The 19860-nt window shown below is 33.5% G+C and overlaps 1 protein-coding gene across 1 annotated transcript in view; it reads right to left on the reverse strand.

Annotated features, from left to right (window-relative positions):
• Positions 1 to 19860, reverse strand: part of LOC120413305 (uncharacterized) — a 30386-nt gene that overhangs the window by 432 nt on the left and 10094 nt on the right. The window contains exons 3-8 of the mRNA XM_039574066.2: positions 6800 to 6965; positions 6520 to 6717; positions 6115 to 6455; positions 5983 to 6050; positions 5757 to 5919; positions 5200 to 5691 (exon numbers count right to left, since the gene is read on the reverse strand). Of these exons, the coding sequence (XP_039430000.1) occupies positions 5200 to 5691; positions 5757 to 5919; positions 5983 to 6050; positions 6115 to 6455; positions 6520 to 6717; positions 6800 to 6965 (1428 nt within the window). The remainder of the gene's footprint in view (positions 1 to 5199; positions 5692 to 5756; positions 5920 to 5982; positions 6051 to 6114; positions 6456 to 6519; positions 6718 to 6799; positions 6966 to 19860) is intronic.

The following is a 19860-nucleotide window of genomic DNA, read 5'->3' on the forward strand; positions in this document are numbered from 1 at the left end:
TTAAAACCCGTTTCTGATCACTTATTTTTATTATAACGCAAACAATAAATTGGGTCCTAAAATGAAGCTTAGATTGCTGATATTTTTGTTTACAGCGATAAAGCTTATTTTTCTGAGTACAATGACCCTTTGTACGAGCACAAAGAGTTTAAAATGGATTTTTAAATCAATTTTGAAAAATTAACCTCGCGGTCCTTCTTGACAGAAAAGCTCCTACTTGACAGCTCGTTCCAAGGGGACCATAGTTGATCCATCGGAAAAATGTTGTCTTGTCAAAAAAAAATTTTGCATTAAAATGAAAAAAAAGTGATCAGAAATGGTTTTTTATCGTGTTTTTTACCGTTGTACATAAAAATTGACATAGGGCTTTAGTACCCAATTGACAAGATAAATTTTTTTCCGATGGATTAACTATGGTCCCCTTGGAACGAGCTGTCAAGTAGGACCTTTTCGGTCAAGAAGGGCCGAGAAGTTATCTTCATAAAATTGATTTAAAATCCTTTAAATCCTTTGCGGTCGTACAAAGAGTCATTATGCTCAGAAAAATAAGCTTTATCGTTGTGAACAATAATATTAGCAATTTAAGCTTAATTTTAGGACCCAATTCTGGATTTTTAATTCTTAAAGTTTTTAAATTTTATTTATTTCTTAAATTCTCTAACTCCTAAATTAACCAATTCCTAAATCCTTAACCCTCTAACGCCCACCATAGTTACTCCAGAGCCCCACAAATATTTACAGTCAAAATTATTTTTTTCTGCAACCATGCATTTTTTCATCTTGGTTCAACCTAGATAAGTTCGATCAAGTCACGAGTTATGTAGAAAAACGAAAAAAAAATCTCGATTTGCTCTAGGCGGAAAGGGGTTAAATTCCTAACGTCTAAAATCTTGGATTTTCTAATCTTTATTTTTAAATCGTTTAGTTCTTAAATTATTAAATTCATGAATACTTCGATGTTGTCTGCCATCTCAAAAAATATAAAATCAACCTCAATCTTGGAGCACTTTTTGAGATATATTTTATGCTCGAAATCCGAAATTTGAGAAAGATAAAAAAAATCGCAGTTCAAATTTACACAGTAAAATTTTGGCGAGGACTTTGGATGATCAATCTGTTTTTAAATTTTCAAAATGTATTTTTTTTAAATTTTACAATTATTTAAATTTTAGATTTAAGCAGTTGAAAATATTTTTCAAAGTTTAAAATCGGCCAGAAAAATCAGGAGGCAATAAAAATATTTTTTCCAGAAACTTAAAATACATATTTCTGAATTTTAAATCAGATTTAGCATGTTTAGGATCGATCAAAAAACATATAATTTTTGGGAAAACTCCAATGTACAACAACAAAAATTTTAAACGATTTTATTTTTTTTTAATCTTGACTTTTTTAATATTGGATTTTTATTGTTTTTTTTTTTAATTTCTGTACTTTGAAATTTGAATTTGAAAATTTAATTTTTTTAATTCTCCTAATTAATTTTTTTCAATGTTTATGTTTTTTTCTTTCCAAATTTTCGAATTCCTAATTCCGGTTTATTTTTTTCAAATTATTTGAATTTTTTAATACTCATAGTATAATGAATTTCTATGATATAAATATAAACAAATATAAATATTGAAATTACAAGCCATAGTTTCAACATTCGCATGGAAAAAGTGGTTTAAAATGCATTTTACACTAGTTTGCAATCATTAGCTTTCAAAAAGTAAAATTTGACGAAAACAAAAAAAAAATCGGAAAAAAATAAATTTTGGGATAATAAACATCGAAAAATTCCAAAAATTTAAAAGATTTTTAAATCAACCCAAACATGCTAAAAATGATTCTAAACGCAGGGAAATGCATTTTAAATTGATTGCAACTGATTGCACATAAATGTTCATCGAAATATTAGAGTTTTTTGATAAAAAAAATTTGCCCCCTGATTTTTCGGGCCGACTTTGAAGGGGGGGCAGAGAAAAAAACTTTAAATAAAATTTGTTACCTTAGGCAACAAAAAGTAACTGTGCCAATTATGAACCAATTCCGATAAGTTTTAAGGGTCGCTATAGATCGTTAAAGTTGATGAAAAAAAATCTACTTATGTAAAATCGTCTTCTGTAAATCGCTAATAACTCGTCAGGGTTACCTCGGATCGTTTTGCGGTCTTAGACAAAGTTGATTGTCATAGAATTTTACTTAAGAATTCCATACTTGACAATGATCCAACACATTTAACGCACCATTCTGGAGGATTTTTGAAATTTTTGCTTTTCCCGACATTTTTGCAAATTTTCCCATACAAACTTCAACGATCAAAAGCGACCCTTAAACCTTAACCGATTTAGCTCAAAATTGACACCGTTACTTATTTTTACTCCTGTCAAAAAAGAAAAATATTATTAGATTATTATTAGATCAAGTAAATTTCAAGCAAACGTCATAGTGGTCGTTTGACATTGTTAAATTTTCTTTGGAATTTTCATGCAAATTGTTGAAAAAAAAAATGCCTTTGCAAAACAATTTCTCATTCACGTTTCACACGGGACTCACATTTACTACCAAACGTTTGGAAGTGTGTGTGAGCTTCGTGTAAGAGGGTGTCAAACTAAAAAGTGACCCCGTTCGTTTGACAACAATTGGTGTCAAACCATCGGGGTTTCAGTGTAGTGGAACAGGCTGCCAAAGAAGTGACAATCTGGCACGAAAGACCATAAAGTTTTTTTTTCGTAATTAATCAAACAAATAATTTTAACCTTTTGTAGACGTTCAGAATGTTGTTGGGCTTTGAAAAGTATCCTTTAAAACTCAATTGAGGGACCTAATCAAGCAAAACAATGTAAATCAAACAATGTTGAAGTGTAAACAAAGAGTCTATCCTGCTTACGTTAGTTAATGTTTACATTAGGAACGAGCAGGATAGTTAGACTCTTTGTATTGCTAGAAATTATCGTTTGCACGAAGCAATTTAAAGGCATCTTCGTCAGGGGGTCTTCAAATTGAGCAGTTCTCTAGGATTTCGGTCATTCGATTTTTTTTGTATTTTTTAATCCGACTGAAACTTTTTTGGTGCCTTCGGTATGCCCAAAGAAGCCATTTTGCATCATTAGTTTGTCCATATAATTTTCCATACAAATTCGGCAGCTGTCCATACAAAAATGATGTATGAAAATTCAAAAATCTGTATCTTTTGAAGGAATTTTTTGATCGATTTGGTGTCTTCGGCAAAGTTGTAGGTATGGATACGGACTACACTGGAAAAAAATAATACACGGTAAAAAAAATTTGGTGATTTTTTTATTAAACTTTTTATCACTAAAACTTGATTTACAAAAAAACACTATTTTTAATTTTTTTTATTTTTTGATATGTTTTAGAAGACATAAAATGCCAACTTTTCAGAAATTTCCAGGTTGTGCAAAAAATCACTGACCGAGTTATGAATTTTTTAATCAATACTGATTTTTTCAAAAAATCGAAATTTTGGTCGTAAAAATTTTTCAACTTCATTTTTCGATGTAAAATCAAATTTGCAATCAAAAAGTACTTTACTGAAATTTTGATAAAGTGCACCGTTTTCAAGTTATAGCCATATTTAAGTGACTTTTTTGAAAATAGTCGCAGTTTTTCATTTTTTTAAATTAGTGCACATGTTTGCCCAGTTTTGAAAAAAATATTTTTGAAAAGCTGAGAAAATTCTCTATATTTTGCTTATTTGGACTTTGTTGATACGACCTTTAGTTGCTGAGATATTGCAATGCAAAGGTTTAAAAACAGGAAAATTGATGTTTTCTAAGTTTCACCCAAACAACCCACCATTTTCTATCGTCAATATCTCAGCAACTAATGGTCCGATTTTCAATGTTAATATATGAAACATTTGTGAAATTTTCCGATCTCTTCGAAAAAAATATTTTTGGAATTTTCAAATCAAGACTAACATTTCACAAAGGCCAAACATTCAATATTACGCCCTTTTAAAATGTTTGTCTTGATTTGAAAATTCCAAAAATATTTTTTTCGAAAAGATCGGAAAATTTCACAATTGTTTCATATATTAACATTGAAAATCGGACCATTAGTTGCTGAGATATTGACGATAGAAAATGGTGGGTTGTTTGGGTGAAACTTAGAAAACATCAATTTTCCTGTTTTTAAACCTTTGCATTGCAATATCTCAGCAACTAAAGGTCGTATCAACATAGTCCGAATAAGCAAAATATAGAGAATTTTCTCAGCTTTTCAAAAATATTTTTTTCAAAACTGGGCAAACATGTGCACTAATTTAAAAAAATGAAAAACTGCGACTATTTTCAAAAAAGTCACTTAAATATGGCTATAACTTGAAAACGGTGCACTTTATCAAAATTTTAGTAAAGTACTTTTTGATTGCAAATTTGATTTTACATCGAAAAATGAAGTTGAAAAATTTTTGCGACCAATTTTTCGATTTTTTGAAAAAATCAGTATTGATTCAAAAATTCATAACTCGGTCAGTGATTTTTTGCACAACCTGGAAATTTCTGAAAAGTTGGCATTTTATGTCTTCTAAAACATATCAAAAAATAAAAAAAATTAAAAATAGTGTTTTTTTGTAAATCAAGTTTTAGTGATAAAAAGTTAAATAAAAAAATCACCAATTTTTTTTTTACCGTGTATTATTTTTTCCAGTGTAGTCCGTATCCATACCTACAACTTTGCCGAAGACACCAAATCGATCAAAAAATTCCTTCAAAAGATACAGATTTTTGAATTTTCATACATCATTTTTGTATGGACAGCTGCCGAATTTGTATGGAAAATTATATGGACAAACTAATGATGCAAAATGGCTTCTTTGGGCATACCGAAGGCACCAAAAAAGTTTCAGCCGGATTAAAAAATACAAAAATTAAAATTGAAGAAAAAAGACCGATTTCGTAGAGAATTGCTCAATTGGCTTTGAAGGTTTCAGCTGAATATTTTGACAGCTTTTTGTTTAACCTCACTCAAACGTCAAACTTATATAATCTTTTAAAATTAGAATATGGTTATCCGTCGAACTCAGACATAGAACTTTGTGCCAGTTCGTTTTTTCAAAATCTGATTTGATCCAGAAAAAAATCAACTAGCAGGTTTGTAACGTTTGACGTTTACGAAAGGTAAACAAAAGAAACTTAAAGTGAGACTTCAACTGTCACATTTCACCATAAAAAAAACGCATAGTTCTCTCACCGGCAAACTGGTCCGTGTTCTGCAGGAACGCCGAGTAGTTGGACGAGCAGGCAATGTGCGGGTTCAGGACGGCCGTTTCCGCGCCGGGTTCGCCCGGCCCTCCGGTACTATACCCACCGCCTCCGCCCGCACCCGCCGTCTCGTAACTCGTCGTGGGGAAGCTCTGGTTCTGCGATATGTTGTTGTTCATGTCGCTGAGGAACTCGATGGACTGGGCCATCGAGGGGGACGCGTCCTGGGAGCGCTTGAGGCCAATGCCGACGCCCGCCGCTGCCGCCGCCGCAGCTGCAGCGGCTGCCGATGACGCGAGCATCTCGCTGGTCAGGATCTTCTCGTAGCCGCCGGCCGTTCCCCCGCCCGGGCTCTTGCCCAGGTCGGACGGGTGCTGCGGATGGTGATGCTGCTGTTGGTGTTTCCTTCCGGAAGAGTCGTCCTCGATGATGACCCCGACCGAGAGGGCGTCCTCCCGGTGGTATTTGTGCGGTTTCTCAGCTGGTAAGTAAACGGAAATTTGAAATTAACCTCAATCTGTCAAGTGGGTTTTGGAGGTTAAGTACCTCTCAACGAGAAGCTCTGCTGGTTGTCCGAGTTGTCCTCATTGGCCATGGCCATCGAGCTGACAAAGTCCACGGGCCCCCCCACGTACATATCGTTGTTATTGTTGTTATTTCCCTTGTCCTGTCCGCCATCGTGAGCCATTTCTTGCATGTCTTTGGTTTCCTGTCAAAATTAAAAGGTTGAGGTTAGTTTTGAGATATCTTTCCAGAAGATCCCGAAACTTACAGATTGCCAGCCGTGCGGATTCAGTACCTTGTCCCGTTTAATACAGCCAAGAATGTTTGATTTCAAATCTGCGCGAACAAAAGAAAACGTGAGAAAATAGTACTTTTATAGCAACCTTTATGGCAAACCAACCCGGATCCTCTTTAATTTTGCGCCGTTTCGAGCTACTTCCGGACAGCGACTTCTGCGACAATCCAAGCAGCCCGTTGATGCTGTACGAAGCCGAGGCGACGTTGTCGCCGGAAGCCTGCGAACTCTTCATCATTCCCTCGGAATCGGACATGGACTGCTGGTTCATGCACTCCTGGCCGGAGGCTTGCTGCTGCTGCTGCTGTTGAGATCCACTCTGTCCAGATTGAGCTTGCTGTTGCTGACCCTGTCCGCGGGACATTCCCCGCGGGCTACCGCCGTCCATGCTGGTGTCCATGCGGGAGCTGTACTTGGCCTTTTCCGCCGCTTTGTTGCGAACAATTCTGTGCGAAAAACAGAGAAACGTCAGTTTGCTATAATTTTTGCCATAATGGCGAATTTCGTTACCTATTGATCGAGGACACGCTGGGGACGTTGTCGTGCACGCAGATGCCGTCCGCGAGCAGCTTGTCGCGGATTTCCCACGCGAACATCGTTGGGTTCTGGAGCTTGTAGGCGGCGATTGCGTCCACCACCGGCGGGGTGGCCACCTTCGGCTTGGAGCCGCCGATGACGCCCGCCTTGAAGCTGCCCGTTTCGTAGTATCTGGAGGCAAAAGCGAGTTTTTATAGCACTGTTTGCGGACTAAGGGTTACATCACATAGACGCCCTTGCGCGGAAATCTCACCTCGATAGTATCTTGGACACGCAGCCGTGGCTGACGCGCAGCTGGCGCGAAATGTCGCACGGCCGGATCCCGTTGTGGGCGAGTTCGACGATCCGTTGCCGGACCAGGTCGGGCAGGGGCCGCCCATTGACGAAGACTCCGCCGAGCTGGTTTACTCCACCGTGACCTGTTTTTGTTTTTTTTTTGGGAGAGATTTTCGTTTTGTGGGAGAAAAACGATAACAACAATAAGAAAAAAACGGGGAAGAAGTTTCGATTAGTAAGGGTGAAGTTGGTTGGCGGGGTTGAGGAAATTTAGTAAATAAAAATTTGGTTATAAATGGTTACATAAATGCAAGCGAACATATGAGAAATCTGATAAAAATTAGTAAATAGAACATATATAACGGTTTAAAGCGGCTAATAAATAAAATATTCATAATTGGGTATCAACACAAAGGAAGACGGCTGCTAAAAAATAAAGGTCAAAAATTATTATAATGAAACATACACACACATTTGAGCGCAATAGACAAGATGTTCCATTACAAAAGCATAAAATCGAATGTAAAGTTATGCGACGGAAGTGGGGTCGGAATAATAATCAGAAAATATAAAAAAGATGGATAAAAAAAAACGAAGTTAACGTGAATAAATAAACATGGGCTGCGCGGCGGTGATGGCAGAGCCAACACACATGCAAAGGTAGCAACAACAACAGCAAAAAAAAACGAATTAAAAAAGGAATTGAGCAGGGAAAAAGAGCAAAAAAACTGAAAAGTCACCAGGTAGAGCCAGGCGCACTTCATCGGAAGGGGGGATTTAAACATCGCAGCAGGCGCGCACCGACAGGTTAAACACATAATTCATGTGTTTTTTTCTGTGTGTGTGCGATAATAAATGCCTACTACGACCTATAAACAGACGTACAATTTTGAGCGCGTGAAAAAGGAACAGTCGAAAAAAGTTGAAAAAAAAATAAAAACGAGAAGCCCTTTCCACCGGGAGCCAAGTCAGTGTCTGATCGTTGATCTTCCTTTCCGGTGAACGGGAGGGATTCTCTGGGAAATTGGAACGTTTTGAATGAATCGAACTAATAATTTTTTGAGTGACAATTCCTGCGCAACTATCAAGATATATCTCAGAATTTTTAAACAAATTGGCTCAAAAGCTGAAAGACTGATTCCTTTTATTTTTCTGTTTAAATATCTGAGCAATAAGTAAAAAATAAAAATAAAAAATCGATTAAGTCTTTTTACCTGTTTTTTTTAATCATTCCTGATTATAACAATCGAGTCAAAGTAGAAAATACTAAAATATTACAATTTTTTCCTGGTTTTTGTCCGCCCACTTTCTTCCGTCAAAAAATCCGGGAGCATAAAAAAACTAAAATTATAACTTGTAAAATCTTACTACTTAAAAAATGGGTTTTTGTTAGAAATTTATTTAATATTGAAAAATAATTACAATTAGGGCGATGTTGTCTTTTTATGAAACTTTTAGTTAAATATTCAAATTAAAGATTTCATTACGCAGAAAAGGAAAACCAATACTAAAACACATTTACAGTTAATAAGAAACTTTTTATCAGCTACAGGTCCTTCGACCCTACACACAAAAAAATATTTCCGAATGTTACATCATTTATGATGTAACACTTTTGCACGTCATTAAACATTTAAATTTAAATGCAATTTGATGTAAATTTGCAACAAATTATACTCAAGTTTAAATCAACTGAGTTTACATGTGATTCATTTTTTCCGTGTCGAGTAAATTCACATATTTTTTTCTGTGTAATTACAAAAAAATAAGCAAATGATTTTTTTTAATTATTTGGATCGCAGGGGTTTCTAGAAGGGTTTTTTTTTTATTTTTCCTTCTCTTGCCAAATCCTTTGTTAGAATATCCATTTACATCAAAATGAATTATAGTTCAAATCATAATTGAAAGGAACTCCAAAACTCTATTAGTTTATAAGAAATACGGAATTGTCAATTTATTATTTACTAATAAAATAAATTGAATTGAATTGGATAGCAGAAGTTTTTTTGATAGCTGGGATTTTCATTTCAATTTATTTTTAATTCTTTTTCACAAACCATTGACTAAACAAACTTTCGATCAAGAATTTTAGAAACTTTTGAACAACTGCAATTGAGAGAGCTTTTTGCAATTAAATCAAATTTAATGATTTTAAAATATATGATTTCTTATATATTTCAATGGTTTCAAAAATCAAAGATTAATGTAATAATAAAAAAAACCCTGCTATCAAAATAATTGAAAAAAAATCAATCGCTTTTTTTGTAATTAGGGTCAAAGGACCTGTTGCTAATAAAGTTATGTTTGTTATGAACTTTTAATTTTTGTTGCATTAAATAAATTATTTTTTTAGCATAAATAAATTATCTTACCATCCTAATAAAAAAGAATTCGTAGTAATCTGCGATAATTTTTTTTTTAATTTTTCAATTTGTTAAGATTTTGTTTTTTCTTTAGAGTTCTTAATGACTTGCTTTACTTTACGTGGTCAGCAACAGAAAACTCTGATTACAAAAATAAAAACAACACCATCTGAAGTCATGAAAAAAAATATCCTTTTTTAAATTCTGACTTGGTTGTATTTAATACCAAAACAAAATTCCAAATTTCAAGCATTTTTTTTTTTAATTTGGGCGAAAAGTATAACAAAATGTTTTACCCATCACTACTGTAACAGTTGTACTACTATAAAAAAAATTGCAAACTATCAAAGAGTTTATGAAAAAAAATATTATCAATCTGTCTGTTGCCTCAAAATTAAAAAAATGTGAAAAGAATACCAATCCTGTATTTGAATAAAAACACACAAACAAACGTTAGGCAAAGTATTCTGAATAGTTTACAATCGTTTTAATAAGTTTTTTCCAATGAAAATGTCAATTTTGTCAAAACTTATTTTTTGCCCCCTGATTTGTCAGGGAAATTTTTAAGGGGGGGACAACAACTTGAAATAAAGTTTGCAATGATTTTAAGAAGAAGAATGCAAAAATATTAAAAATTCTAACTTTCATATTCAAAGCTTATCAAATAATAACGTTAAATAATACTGCTTGAAAAAAAATATTTAAAAAAATATATTTGACCAAGTTTTATGGATGTTCTGAATTTGTTATTAGAAAATATTTATTTATCAATAAAAGAGCTCTAGTTAATTGAAAACATATAATTTATTTATGAAAAATATATTATTTTTTCTTCTTTTATTTATTTTTAATCGTAAGATTTTTGGTTATTTTTTAAATGACAGCGAGACAATCTGTAAATATGATAATAATGATTTTTGTTTTCAAATTACTTCTTTGAAATGAATTGGGCTGATTTTTGAAATAATATCTTTTTCCTACTCTCTTGTTTAGGAAGAAATACTCGTATAATATAAAATGTTTCTTTTTTATACATATTTTAAAATGTTTTTCAATAGTACTTATTCTTTTCAACCAATGATTCAAAAAACAATGATTCCTGAATAAAAACTTAAAACTTAAAAAATCAGGAAGCACAAAAAGTTTTTTTTTCAAATTTGATGATGAGCATTAATTTCCAATGCATTGGAAATATATTTGTATATTTTGTATATATTTCCAATTTATCATCAAATTTTATTTTTTTAAATGTATATTTATTGTAGTAAAATCAAAAACAAACTAGCAGCTTGAAGACGAATATCTAGATAAATTTTCAAGATTTTTCAAAACATTTCTTAGCAGAATATTTGAAATTATTAAGCGATAACTTTGCGAAATATTTGCTTCTTTGGTAAAAAAATAGAAGTCATAAATCAAGTTGATTCAAAGAACGTAACATTATTTTTTGGCAAAATTTGGAAAACAATTCTTTCGATACTTTAAATATCATAAAAAATTATGTTACAAAAAAACAAAAAAATAGAAAATTGATTTTTTTTTCTACATGAAAAAATGATCCTTCTGGGTTATTGCAGATTCGAAATGTACATTAAATTTCCCTTAACATGATGTGTCCCAGATTTTTTACAGTTGAGTACACTCAAACCCCGATGGTTTGACACCAACTGTTGTCAAACGAACGGGGTCACTTTTTAGTTTGATTTTTGAAATTATTTTTGTACAAGATTTTACACCATAAAATTGAATAGATTCTTCCGGGGTTCAAATGCCACAAATATAGTATAAATCCTGTCTATAATGAAGTTTAGAAGTCGTTTAATGAGCATCGATAAAATTAAATTTTGTATTCGAATGATTTATAAATGATTGAAAATTTGAAGGCGAAAATGAATTCAGATACAAGGCAAAAGAATATTTCGTATTTTACTATTAATTTTTCAAATGTTTCTAAATTGTTATGGTTTTCAAAAAAATCCTGCAGATTTAATGTTGAGTTATCGGGCAATTAAAGACAATAATGGAAGCTGCAGAAAAAGAGAAAATTTCCATACAAATTCCCCTTTTTCTCGAGCTTTGGAGTTTAGGTGTTATAGGTAAAAAATTAATCTCTTCAATCTATTTTTATACATCAATTTCAAAAAGGAATGGTCGAAGAAAAGTAAAACAATAGCTTATAGGACCTTTAAAAAAAATTCTGGAATTGTAGTTAAACGTTATCGTCTGATTGAATTCAGGGTAACCGATTAATTTTCCCAGAGAACTGACCTCCAACAATGTCTGTGCGGCGCTCGTGTTGGTGGACCCCTCGCACGTCGGTAGGTGCGTTGACTTAATTTGCACGAGGGTGCGAGGCCACGAGGAAGCACAAGAAACTGATGGGTGAGGTGTATTTTAATAAAGCACATCAACAGCGTCGTCGCAGAGTGGCTTCTCTTCCTCGTGGAAGAAACCGAAAAAAAAACTCCAACACAATAACGACGACCAAGAGTCTCGAATCCGTTGATGATGACGAGAGAGAGAGAGAGACAAACACACAAAGAGGCGACAATAACCTCAAAATCGAAGGGGGAGGCGAAGGAGGGGTCCCTCACGTCCTCCTCTACATTGCGTGTGTATTTGTGCAGGGTGTGGCACACAAGTACACATCACATATGTGTTTGTGTGGAAGTGAGGTGCTGCCTTAATTAGAGGGGTCTGGCAGCGGAAAAAAGGGTCTCATTAAACGACCCCTTGGCGCGAAGTAGGCCTGGAGAAAACTGTTGCGCCGATGGAGTTGAGGTTTTGAAGCTTTCTGGAGAGGGATGTGCTCCTCGCAAGAAACGAAAAAAAAATAACAGTAGGCTTTGGAAAAAAAAGTGTGTTTGAATCCGAATAGGGTTGGTCAGGGCCGCAGCAAGAATGTGCGGAAAATTGATCCGGTTCAGTTTGGTTGGGACTGGGGAAGCAGTACCGGCTCAACCGCGAAAAAGGTTAACCTAATTGAGATAATCGAAGAGCTGATGCCCAACGGGAGAAGGGCGGATCGATTGGTGTGAATGAGTGAGCGAGAGTGATTTCGACGGAGGTGATTGAGCGGAAGTGACGAACTCAAGTTTTTCTCGGGTGGGAAATTTAAAGAAAATATCGTCAAAACACTTGAATCCATTATAAACCACTTGAATTTTAACATCATTTTTCAAAAAAATGTTTGGTAAGAAATTTGTTACTGTCGATTACATTTGAAATATCTAAGAATTTTTTTACCATTATTTCCTAAAGTTATACGTCATATTTCGAACTGTGATTGATACAAAATGTAAAAAAAATATTTTCAAATGTATTCTCATAGTTGAAAATCGACTCCCTTGTTCTTCAACTAAGCTTAAATCAATTTTTGTCATTTTTGCCTCCCGACAACAAAAACGAAAAAAATAAAAATAAAAAAATGTTACTGGAGCAGTAAAAAAGTCAAAAATCCTGAGTATGAATTTCATTCAAAAATCTTGCTTGAAAATTTATTTAGCATGAATTCTTATTATAAAGAAAACCTCGAGTAGTTTGAGAAATAATTCGATTAAATTCATGTTAGTTCTCATCAAATTTCAATTTGTTTATTTCAGCTTTAACATGTTACATTGAAAACGTTTAAACAAGGTTTGAATTGAATTATGCCTAAACTTCGCAAAACCGAAAATTTAGTTTTGCTGTAAGACAAACAAAACAGTTACATTTCGTTTTAATGGTTTTCTAGCAAATAGTAGAGTGTGATGCGTTTGTTTTTTGATATTTCGATGTATTATTTGAATAATGTTACTGTATAGAAACTAAACAAAATTGAGATAGCTGAATAGTTAAATACATACTGAACTACTTGAAATTTTTAAACATTTAATTTTAATTTATTCAAAATTGTTTGTAGAAATTTTTTGAGTAACGGAGGGCTTGACCACCTTATACAAAATTTGTTGAAATACTTTTTTTATGATTTTAGAATTATTTTGTTAATTGGGAACTATCTAAAAATAGTCTCATTTCGTGTAGATTTTCAAAAAACTTAAAGCTGTTTGAAATATTTATCAATACTTTTGTCAGCCCCCTACGAAGAAGGCTTAAACATTTAGGGACATTATAAATATTCATTAAAAATTTTCAAAATTTCAAAGGAAATTTTAATGCAATCAGCTGAAATGAAATTCATTTCTATGCTTTAAGAATAATGTTTAGCGTGTTCGGATTTATTCAAAAATCATTTGAATTTCATTGAATTTTCCAAAATTTGGTGATTTTTACTATTTAAACTACTTATTTTGTGAAACTGTTGATAGAAGCTTGTTTGCTCACTTTATATTGAGCTATTTAGCACTCGATGTTAGTTGGAAACGCTTTTTATGAGCTGTAATTGAAAGTTTTAGTTCTGATCTGCCAACATTAAAGGCACGATGGAATTCGATGCTGTTCCTCTATCTATTGAATCTATTTTTTGAACTAATGATTGCAAATCAACTGAACTGATGGCTTGTGATTTCATTATTTTATCCCCCTTCTTGATCTCGTCCAGAGTAGAGAACAAGCCCTTTTAAATATTTGCATCGGCCTAACCTTTAAAACAAATATTATTAGAAATTGTTTTGTTGAACAATAAAAACTGAGCAAATCACTTAACAAGTTAATCTAAAAACTTTCAATTGGAATTGAATAAAAATTCTGATTAACAAAAAATAAGAATATTAAAAGCAAAACATAAAAAAATGGCAGATTAAAAAAATCGCGTTAAAAACAAACATCAAAATAAAATCGCATTTTACTCAGTTATTTATTTTCAAACATTGAAAAACAATTATAAAACGGTATAAAGTAAAAAAAAACTATATAAAACTTCTAAAATATAAAAGTAGAATACTGTTCTTAATTTGAAAAAAGTCAATTGACAAAAACTTTAATTTTGTTCAATGACCAACTAAGTTAGAAGACTATTGCTAATTTTATTACTAGCTTTAGTTTTAAAAAAATCAACAAAAATAAGAAAATAAAAAGTGTTGCTGAAAATTAAAATTTGTATGATAAATCTTATCCAACTTATTGTCAAAAAAATTTATTGGGACCACAAAAAAGAAAATAAAACTTGAATTTGAAATATATTTTCAAAAATTCAAAGATATTAAGCTAATTTTGAATAGAAGCATAACTGTAACAATGAATAAATTTCTAATCTGATGCTTAATTTGAAGCAAAAATTATAACAAAATACCTTTTGCTTCATAATTTTTAAAATTGTTTTATGAATTCAGTTATTTTTTAAGATTTTATTTTCAATTTAAGTCAATAATTTTTGCTCCTGATATTTTGGAAACTTTTGCAGGGGTTTGGGCAAAAAACTGAAATAAAATTTGCAATACCTGAGCAGTTCTCTACGGAATCGGTCTTTTTTCTTTAATTTTAATTTTTGTATTTTTTAATCCGGCTGAAACTTTTTTGGTGCCTTCGGTATGCCCAAAGAAGCCATTTTGCATCATTAGTTTGTCCATATAATTTTCCATACAAATTTGGCAGCTGTTCATACAAAAATGATATGTGAAAATTCAAAAATCTGTATCTTTTGAAGGAATTTTCTGATCGAGTTGGTGTCTTCGGCAAAGTTGTAGGTATGGATATGGACTACACTGAAAAAAAATGCTACACGGTAAAAAAATTTTTGGTGATTTTTTATTTAACTTTTTGTCACTAAAACTTGATTTGCAAAAAACACTATTTTTAATTTTTTTTTTATTTTTTGGTATGTTTTAGAGGACATAAAATGCCAACTTTTCAGAAATTTCCAGAATGGGCAAAAAATCTTTGACCGAGTTATGATTTTTTGAATCAATACTGATTTTTTCAAAAAATCGAAATATCGGTCGCAAAAATTTTTCAACTTCATTTTTCGATGTAAAATCGAATTTGCAATCAAAAAGTATTTTAGTGAATTTTTGATAAAGTGCACCGTTTTCAAGTTATAGCCATTTTTAGGTAACTTTTTTGAGAATTGTCGCAGTTTTTCATTTTTTATAATTAGTGCCCATGTTTGCCCACCTTTGAAAAAAATATTTTTGAAAAGCTGAGAAAATTCTCTATATTTTGCTTTATTGAACTTTGTTGATTGATTCAAAAAATCATAACTCGGTCAAAGATTTTTTGCCCATTCTGGAAATTTCTGAAAAGTTGGCATTTTATGTCCTCTAAAACATATCAAAAAATAAAAAAAATAAAAATGGTGTTTTTTTGCAAATCAAGTTTTAGTGACAAAAAGTTAAATAAAAAATCACCAAATTTTTTTTTACCGTCTATCATTTTTTTCAGTGCAGTCCATATCCATACCTACAACTTTGTCGAAGACACCAACTCGATCAAAAAATTCCTTCAAAAGATACAGAATTTTGAATTTTCACATATCATTTTTGTATGGACAGCTGCCAAATTTGTATGGAAAATTATATGGACAAACTAATGATGCAAAATGGCTTCTTTGGGCATACCGAAGGCACCAAAAAAGTTTCAGCCGGATTAAAAAATACAAAAAAAATCGAATGACCGAAAACTCAGAGAATTGCTCACCTTATAAAAAATACAACAGCGAAATTCGAAGGAAACAAAATTACAGTTATAATACTGTAAATGTCCACGAAATTCATATAAATACAAAAATATACTTTCCACCATGTTTGAAGTCTGCTTTCAATATTGATGTCTTAGATCAAAAATTGCTCAACAGGTGGTCAAACTGATGAAAAATTAATGAATAAACGTTTATAAATTAAATTTACGATTTTTTTTCTACTGTATTGTAATATTAACTTGTTTGTAGCTTCCCTATCATTTAAAAAAAAAAATTATGAAATATAATTTCTTTAGAACGTTTAACTTCGATAATGATTATTTGAACCATGGAACTAGAAAACAAAATATGTTCTAACAATTCTTCGATAGTTTGATCTTTTAACAATTCATTGATTACAAATGTGCTTTGCGATGCTTTCTGCTTTTATATTTTTTTGATATTTTAGTTTAAATTTAGTTTATTTAATTTTTTGTGTGTTTTGTTGTTTAATAGAGCGAACTGAATTATTGTAATTTTGTAAAGCTGGTACAAATATGTTTAATACTTTTGTTTTCGTCAAATCTTACATTTTTTGAAAATAATGATTGCAAAACAACTGAACTAGTGCATTTTAAATCACTTTTTTCATTTAAGTGTTGAGACTATGGCTTGTTATTTCAATTTATATTTTTTATATGTACTTGCCCTCAACCCCCCCTCCCCTCTCGACCCTCGACCGAGACTATATTTCAGAATTATAATATTTTTTTTTGTACCTTCTGAAATTTAATAATATTCAAACAATTGTATTATTCTTAATGTTTTATTTTTATCAAAATGTGAATTCTTCAGAAAATTTAAAACAGATTTTGATTATTCTTTGATATTTTGATCTTTTGACAAAACTCTATTGGTTACTGGCGATGCCTTCTGCTTTTATATTTTTGCCAAATTTGAGTTCAAATTTGGTTTGCCCAGTGTTCTTAAGGAGGTATTAGACTATGGCAAACATACAAACAAACTCGCACTTTTTCCTGTTTGACAAACAAACAAAGTAGGAAAACTGCCAAACTGTCAAAAAAAACATGTGTGTTTGCGAGTTTGTTTGTTTGTTTGTCATTGTCTAATACGTCCTTTATTGTTGTTTAAAAATTACTAACAGAATTATTGTAATGTTGTTATTAAACACAGAAAAACGCAATAATTGTGGATGATTTACTCACAGTCTGTGTTATACCTATCAAAAATTGTTTTAAATTTCGATGAGTCGATGAAATCGAACAAGATTAAAAAAATCAAATTGAGCATCAATTGGATTAGTTTAGGAAATTATTCCACGTATGATAACCGTCAGTTTTCGAAAATAAAATAAACAAAACATTTTCCCCCAAAATAGATTGAATTCAGAGTTTCAATTTCTTCCCCTGGTTGTTGATTTCCGTGCACCAAATTCGAATGTGATGGGTAGTAAAATGCAACAACAACTTCAAATTACTCACGCTTCGGTCAATCTAAATTTTTAATTGAACAGCGCGCAGAAGGTGCTCTCTTCCAATTCGAAACCACGTGGTAGTCAAATTTAGACTGCGTTAGTAATTTTCACCAAGTTAAAATCGATCTAGTAATCCACGATCGCTACAAACGCTACAAACGGCAAGGTCTCGCCTCCGAATGTCAAGGCATGCTCCATTGCTGAAACCAAACTCATCGCAACTCCGACGGCACTATCAACCGCAAAGCTGGGTAGAGCATAAGTCACACCGCTCACTCCCCTTGGATCCCCCAGCTCAACCGGAGAAGAAGTGTGGAAGTGAACCAAACTCAACCGAGTGGGGGGAAGAAGCGAAAACGAAGCTAAAAACGAAGAACTGCTCGGTAATATGTGACGACGACGACGACGTCGGATCGTCGAAGCTGGGTATGAATAATACTCAACCCATCGCCGAGTTCCAGGTAAGGAACGGAAAAGAATCACTTCTCTAAGTTTGCGCTGTCGACAAAACAATGGGGGAACTGAGGCAGAGTGGTGTAGCCCTCTAGTCGGGCTCAGGAAGAGTCCGACTAAGCGACACCAACTTCAACTCGTAGAGTAGCAAAAAACGTGTTGTACAGCTCTCTGGAGAGCTCTTCACCACACCGCTGCTGTACAGCGTTCTGCACACAGGGCGTAGTGGTGGCGTATAGATTGTGTAGAGTCCGTGGACCTTGAACTTGTGGATGACCTGTTGATTCATCCACGCCGCCGCGACTACCGCGCGTCTACTAAGCCGATCACCCCGAAAATTATGACCCGAAATAAAAGCTTTTTGTTTTTTTAGGTTGTTCACCACACCTTAGTTTGGGTTAGCAATAGACTCAGGGTATAGCAATAGACTTAGCAATTTGTAACATTTACTAGAGGGTACTAATCCGGTTGTTCAGCGACGGCGGCTGCAGCCGCCTCTCCCGAGAAGTCTCCGTCTCCGTCTACTCCGCGAATCACTAAAAGTGTCCATCCCGGACCACATCCCCAGCACACAGGCGCGATTCTCGAACCCAAATCCACACAAACACACGCCCGCGGCGGAGATTTTCAATCCTCCTTCCAATAATCGTAGTAAGCGGCCAAAGAACCGACGAACGGAAACACTCCAAGCGGAACGGACTTCAGGTTGCTTGGATTGGAACTCTCAACTCAACACACACTGTGCACTGCTGTTTGCGCGAAAGAACCAACGCGACGTAACGCGTGCGCGCCTACTTGGACGACGACGATCCGCGAGCACGACCACTGAGAGACTGACTTGGCCGCTCCGACTAGCGCGATGCGCGAACGGCTAAAATGGCGTACGAATCGAGAGAAAGAGCAAAGAGCGCAACTTGAAATGCGCAGGTAAGTCTACCTGCGGTGGTAACGGTAACCGGTGAGGGAGGAAAAGGGGGAAAAAGAACAAAAAAGACGGGAGAATGAAATGAAAAAAAAAAACGAGCATAAACAGGCAAGTGGCTAAGCAACATAATAAAAGTCCGTTGAAAAGAGCGCGAGTTGTGAAGGCAGCAGTGTCCTTTTGAGGAGGGAGCGCCTGACCGGCTGGTTGGTTGGCGGAAGGAACAAGTGGTTGGATGGTACCGTAAAAGGGGGTGGGATTGGTACAGCCATCCCTGAACTTAATGATTTGCTTTTACCTTCATTTGAAAGCTTTTCTTGCGCTCTTTCGAATGCTGTATCGAACAACTGCAAATTTTAACTTTTATATCAAGTTTTTGAAGAAAAACTTTGACCCTTGAAATCCACAAATTCGGAACACTTTTTTCTTACGGATGTAAACAAACTTTGGTTCTCTCCATGAGTACATAATTTTTACAAAATAATGACTTCAGGCACTAACATCAACGAAACTCATGCTTAGTTATGTTTTATGAATGGTCTCATAACTCTTTTGTAAAAATATCAGTGAAAATCGAGTGTTCCACAATTGTGGGAGGCACAATATATTATATGTTATAACATTCCACAATTATGAAACAGGCAATTTGGAGGCAGTGTTTTGCTGCTCTGGATAAAATAGTCTTGAAAAGAGGTTTTTTATTCAAAAAGTACTACTTTTACCCGTGAAATAGCAAGAGAATGTCCAAATGAAGGTCCTAAAAATAGTAGGGTCGACAGAAAAGCTGCATTTGGCATGTAATTTGTGGGTGATTTAGACACACTTTGCACATTTTGGAGTTTATTTCGCCCTCCCCCTTTTTCCAAAAACTTTTATTTTCAAAAATCTTCAAATTTTTTTATGAAAATAGAAGTCCAATAAACTGAAATAATTTAAAATGCATTTTTCTGCATTACCCGAGCAGACGGAAATAATTTGGGAATAACATTTTTTGATATTTGAAAATACTTGGCCAATAACATTTTATGTTATTTATAACATAAGAAAAAATGTTATTCCAAAGTTTTTTTGGCTTTCAACCAATATCAGAACAACAACAAATTTTGTTATGATAACCAAAACTGTTATTAAACCCTTATGCAAAAATGAATTTTTCGTGAAGATTCCATAACACTTTCTGTTATTTTAACAGTATTTGTTATTGAAATGGCATGAATGTTGTTATTACCGTCTGCCCGGGTTGATAATCATA

Source organism: Culex pipiens, chromosome 1 (genome assembly GCF_016801865.2).
Source record: "Culex pipiens pallens isolate TS chromosome 1, TS_CPP_V2, whole genome shotgun sequence".
Taxonomy (NCBI): Eukaryota; Metazoa; Arthropoda; class Insecta; order Diptera; family Culicidae; genus Culex; species Culex pipiens.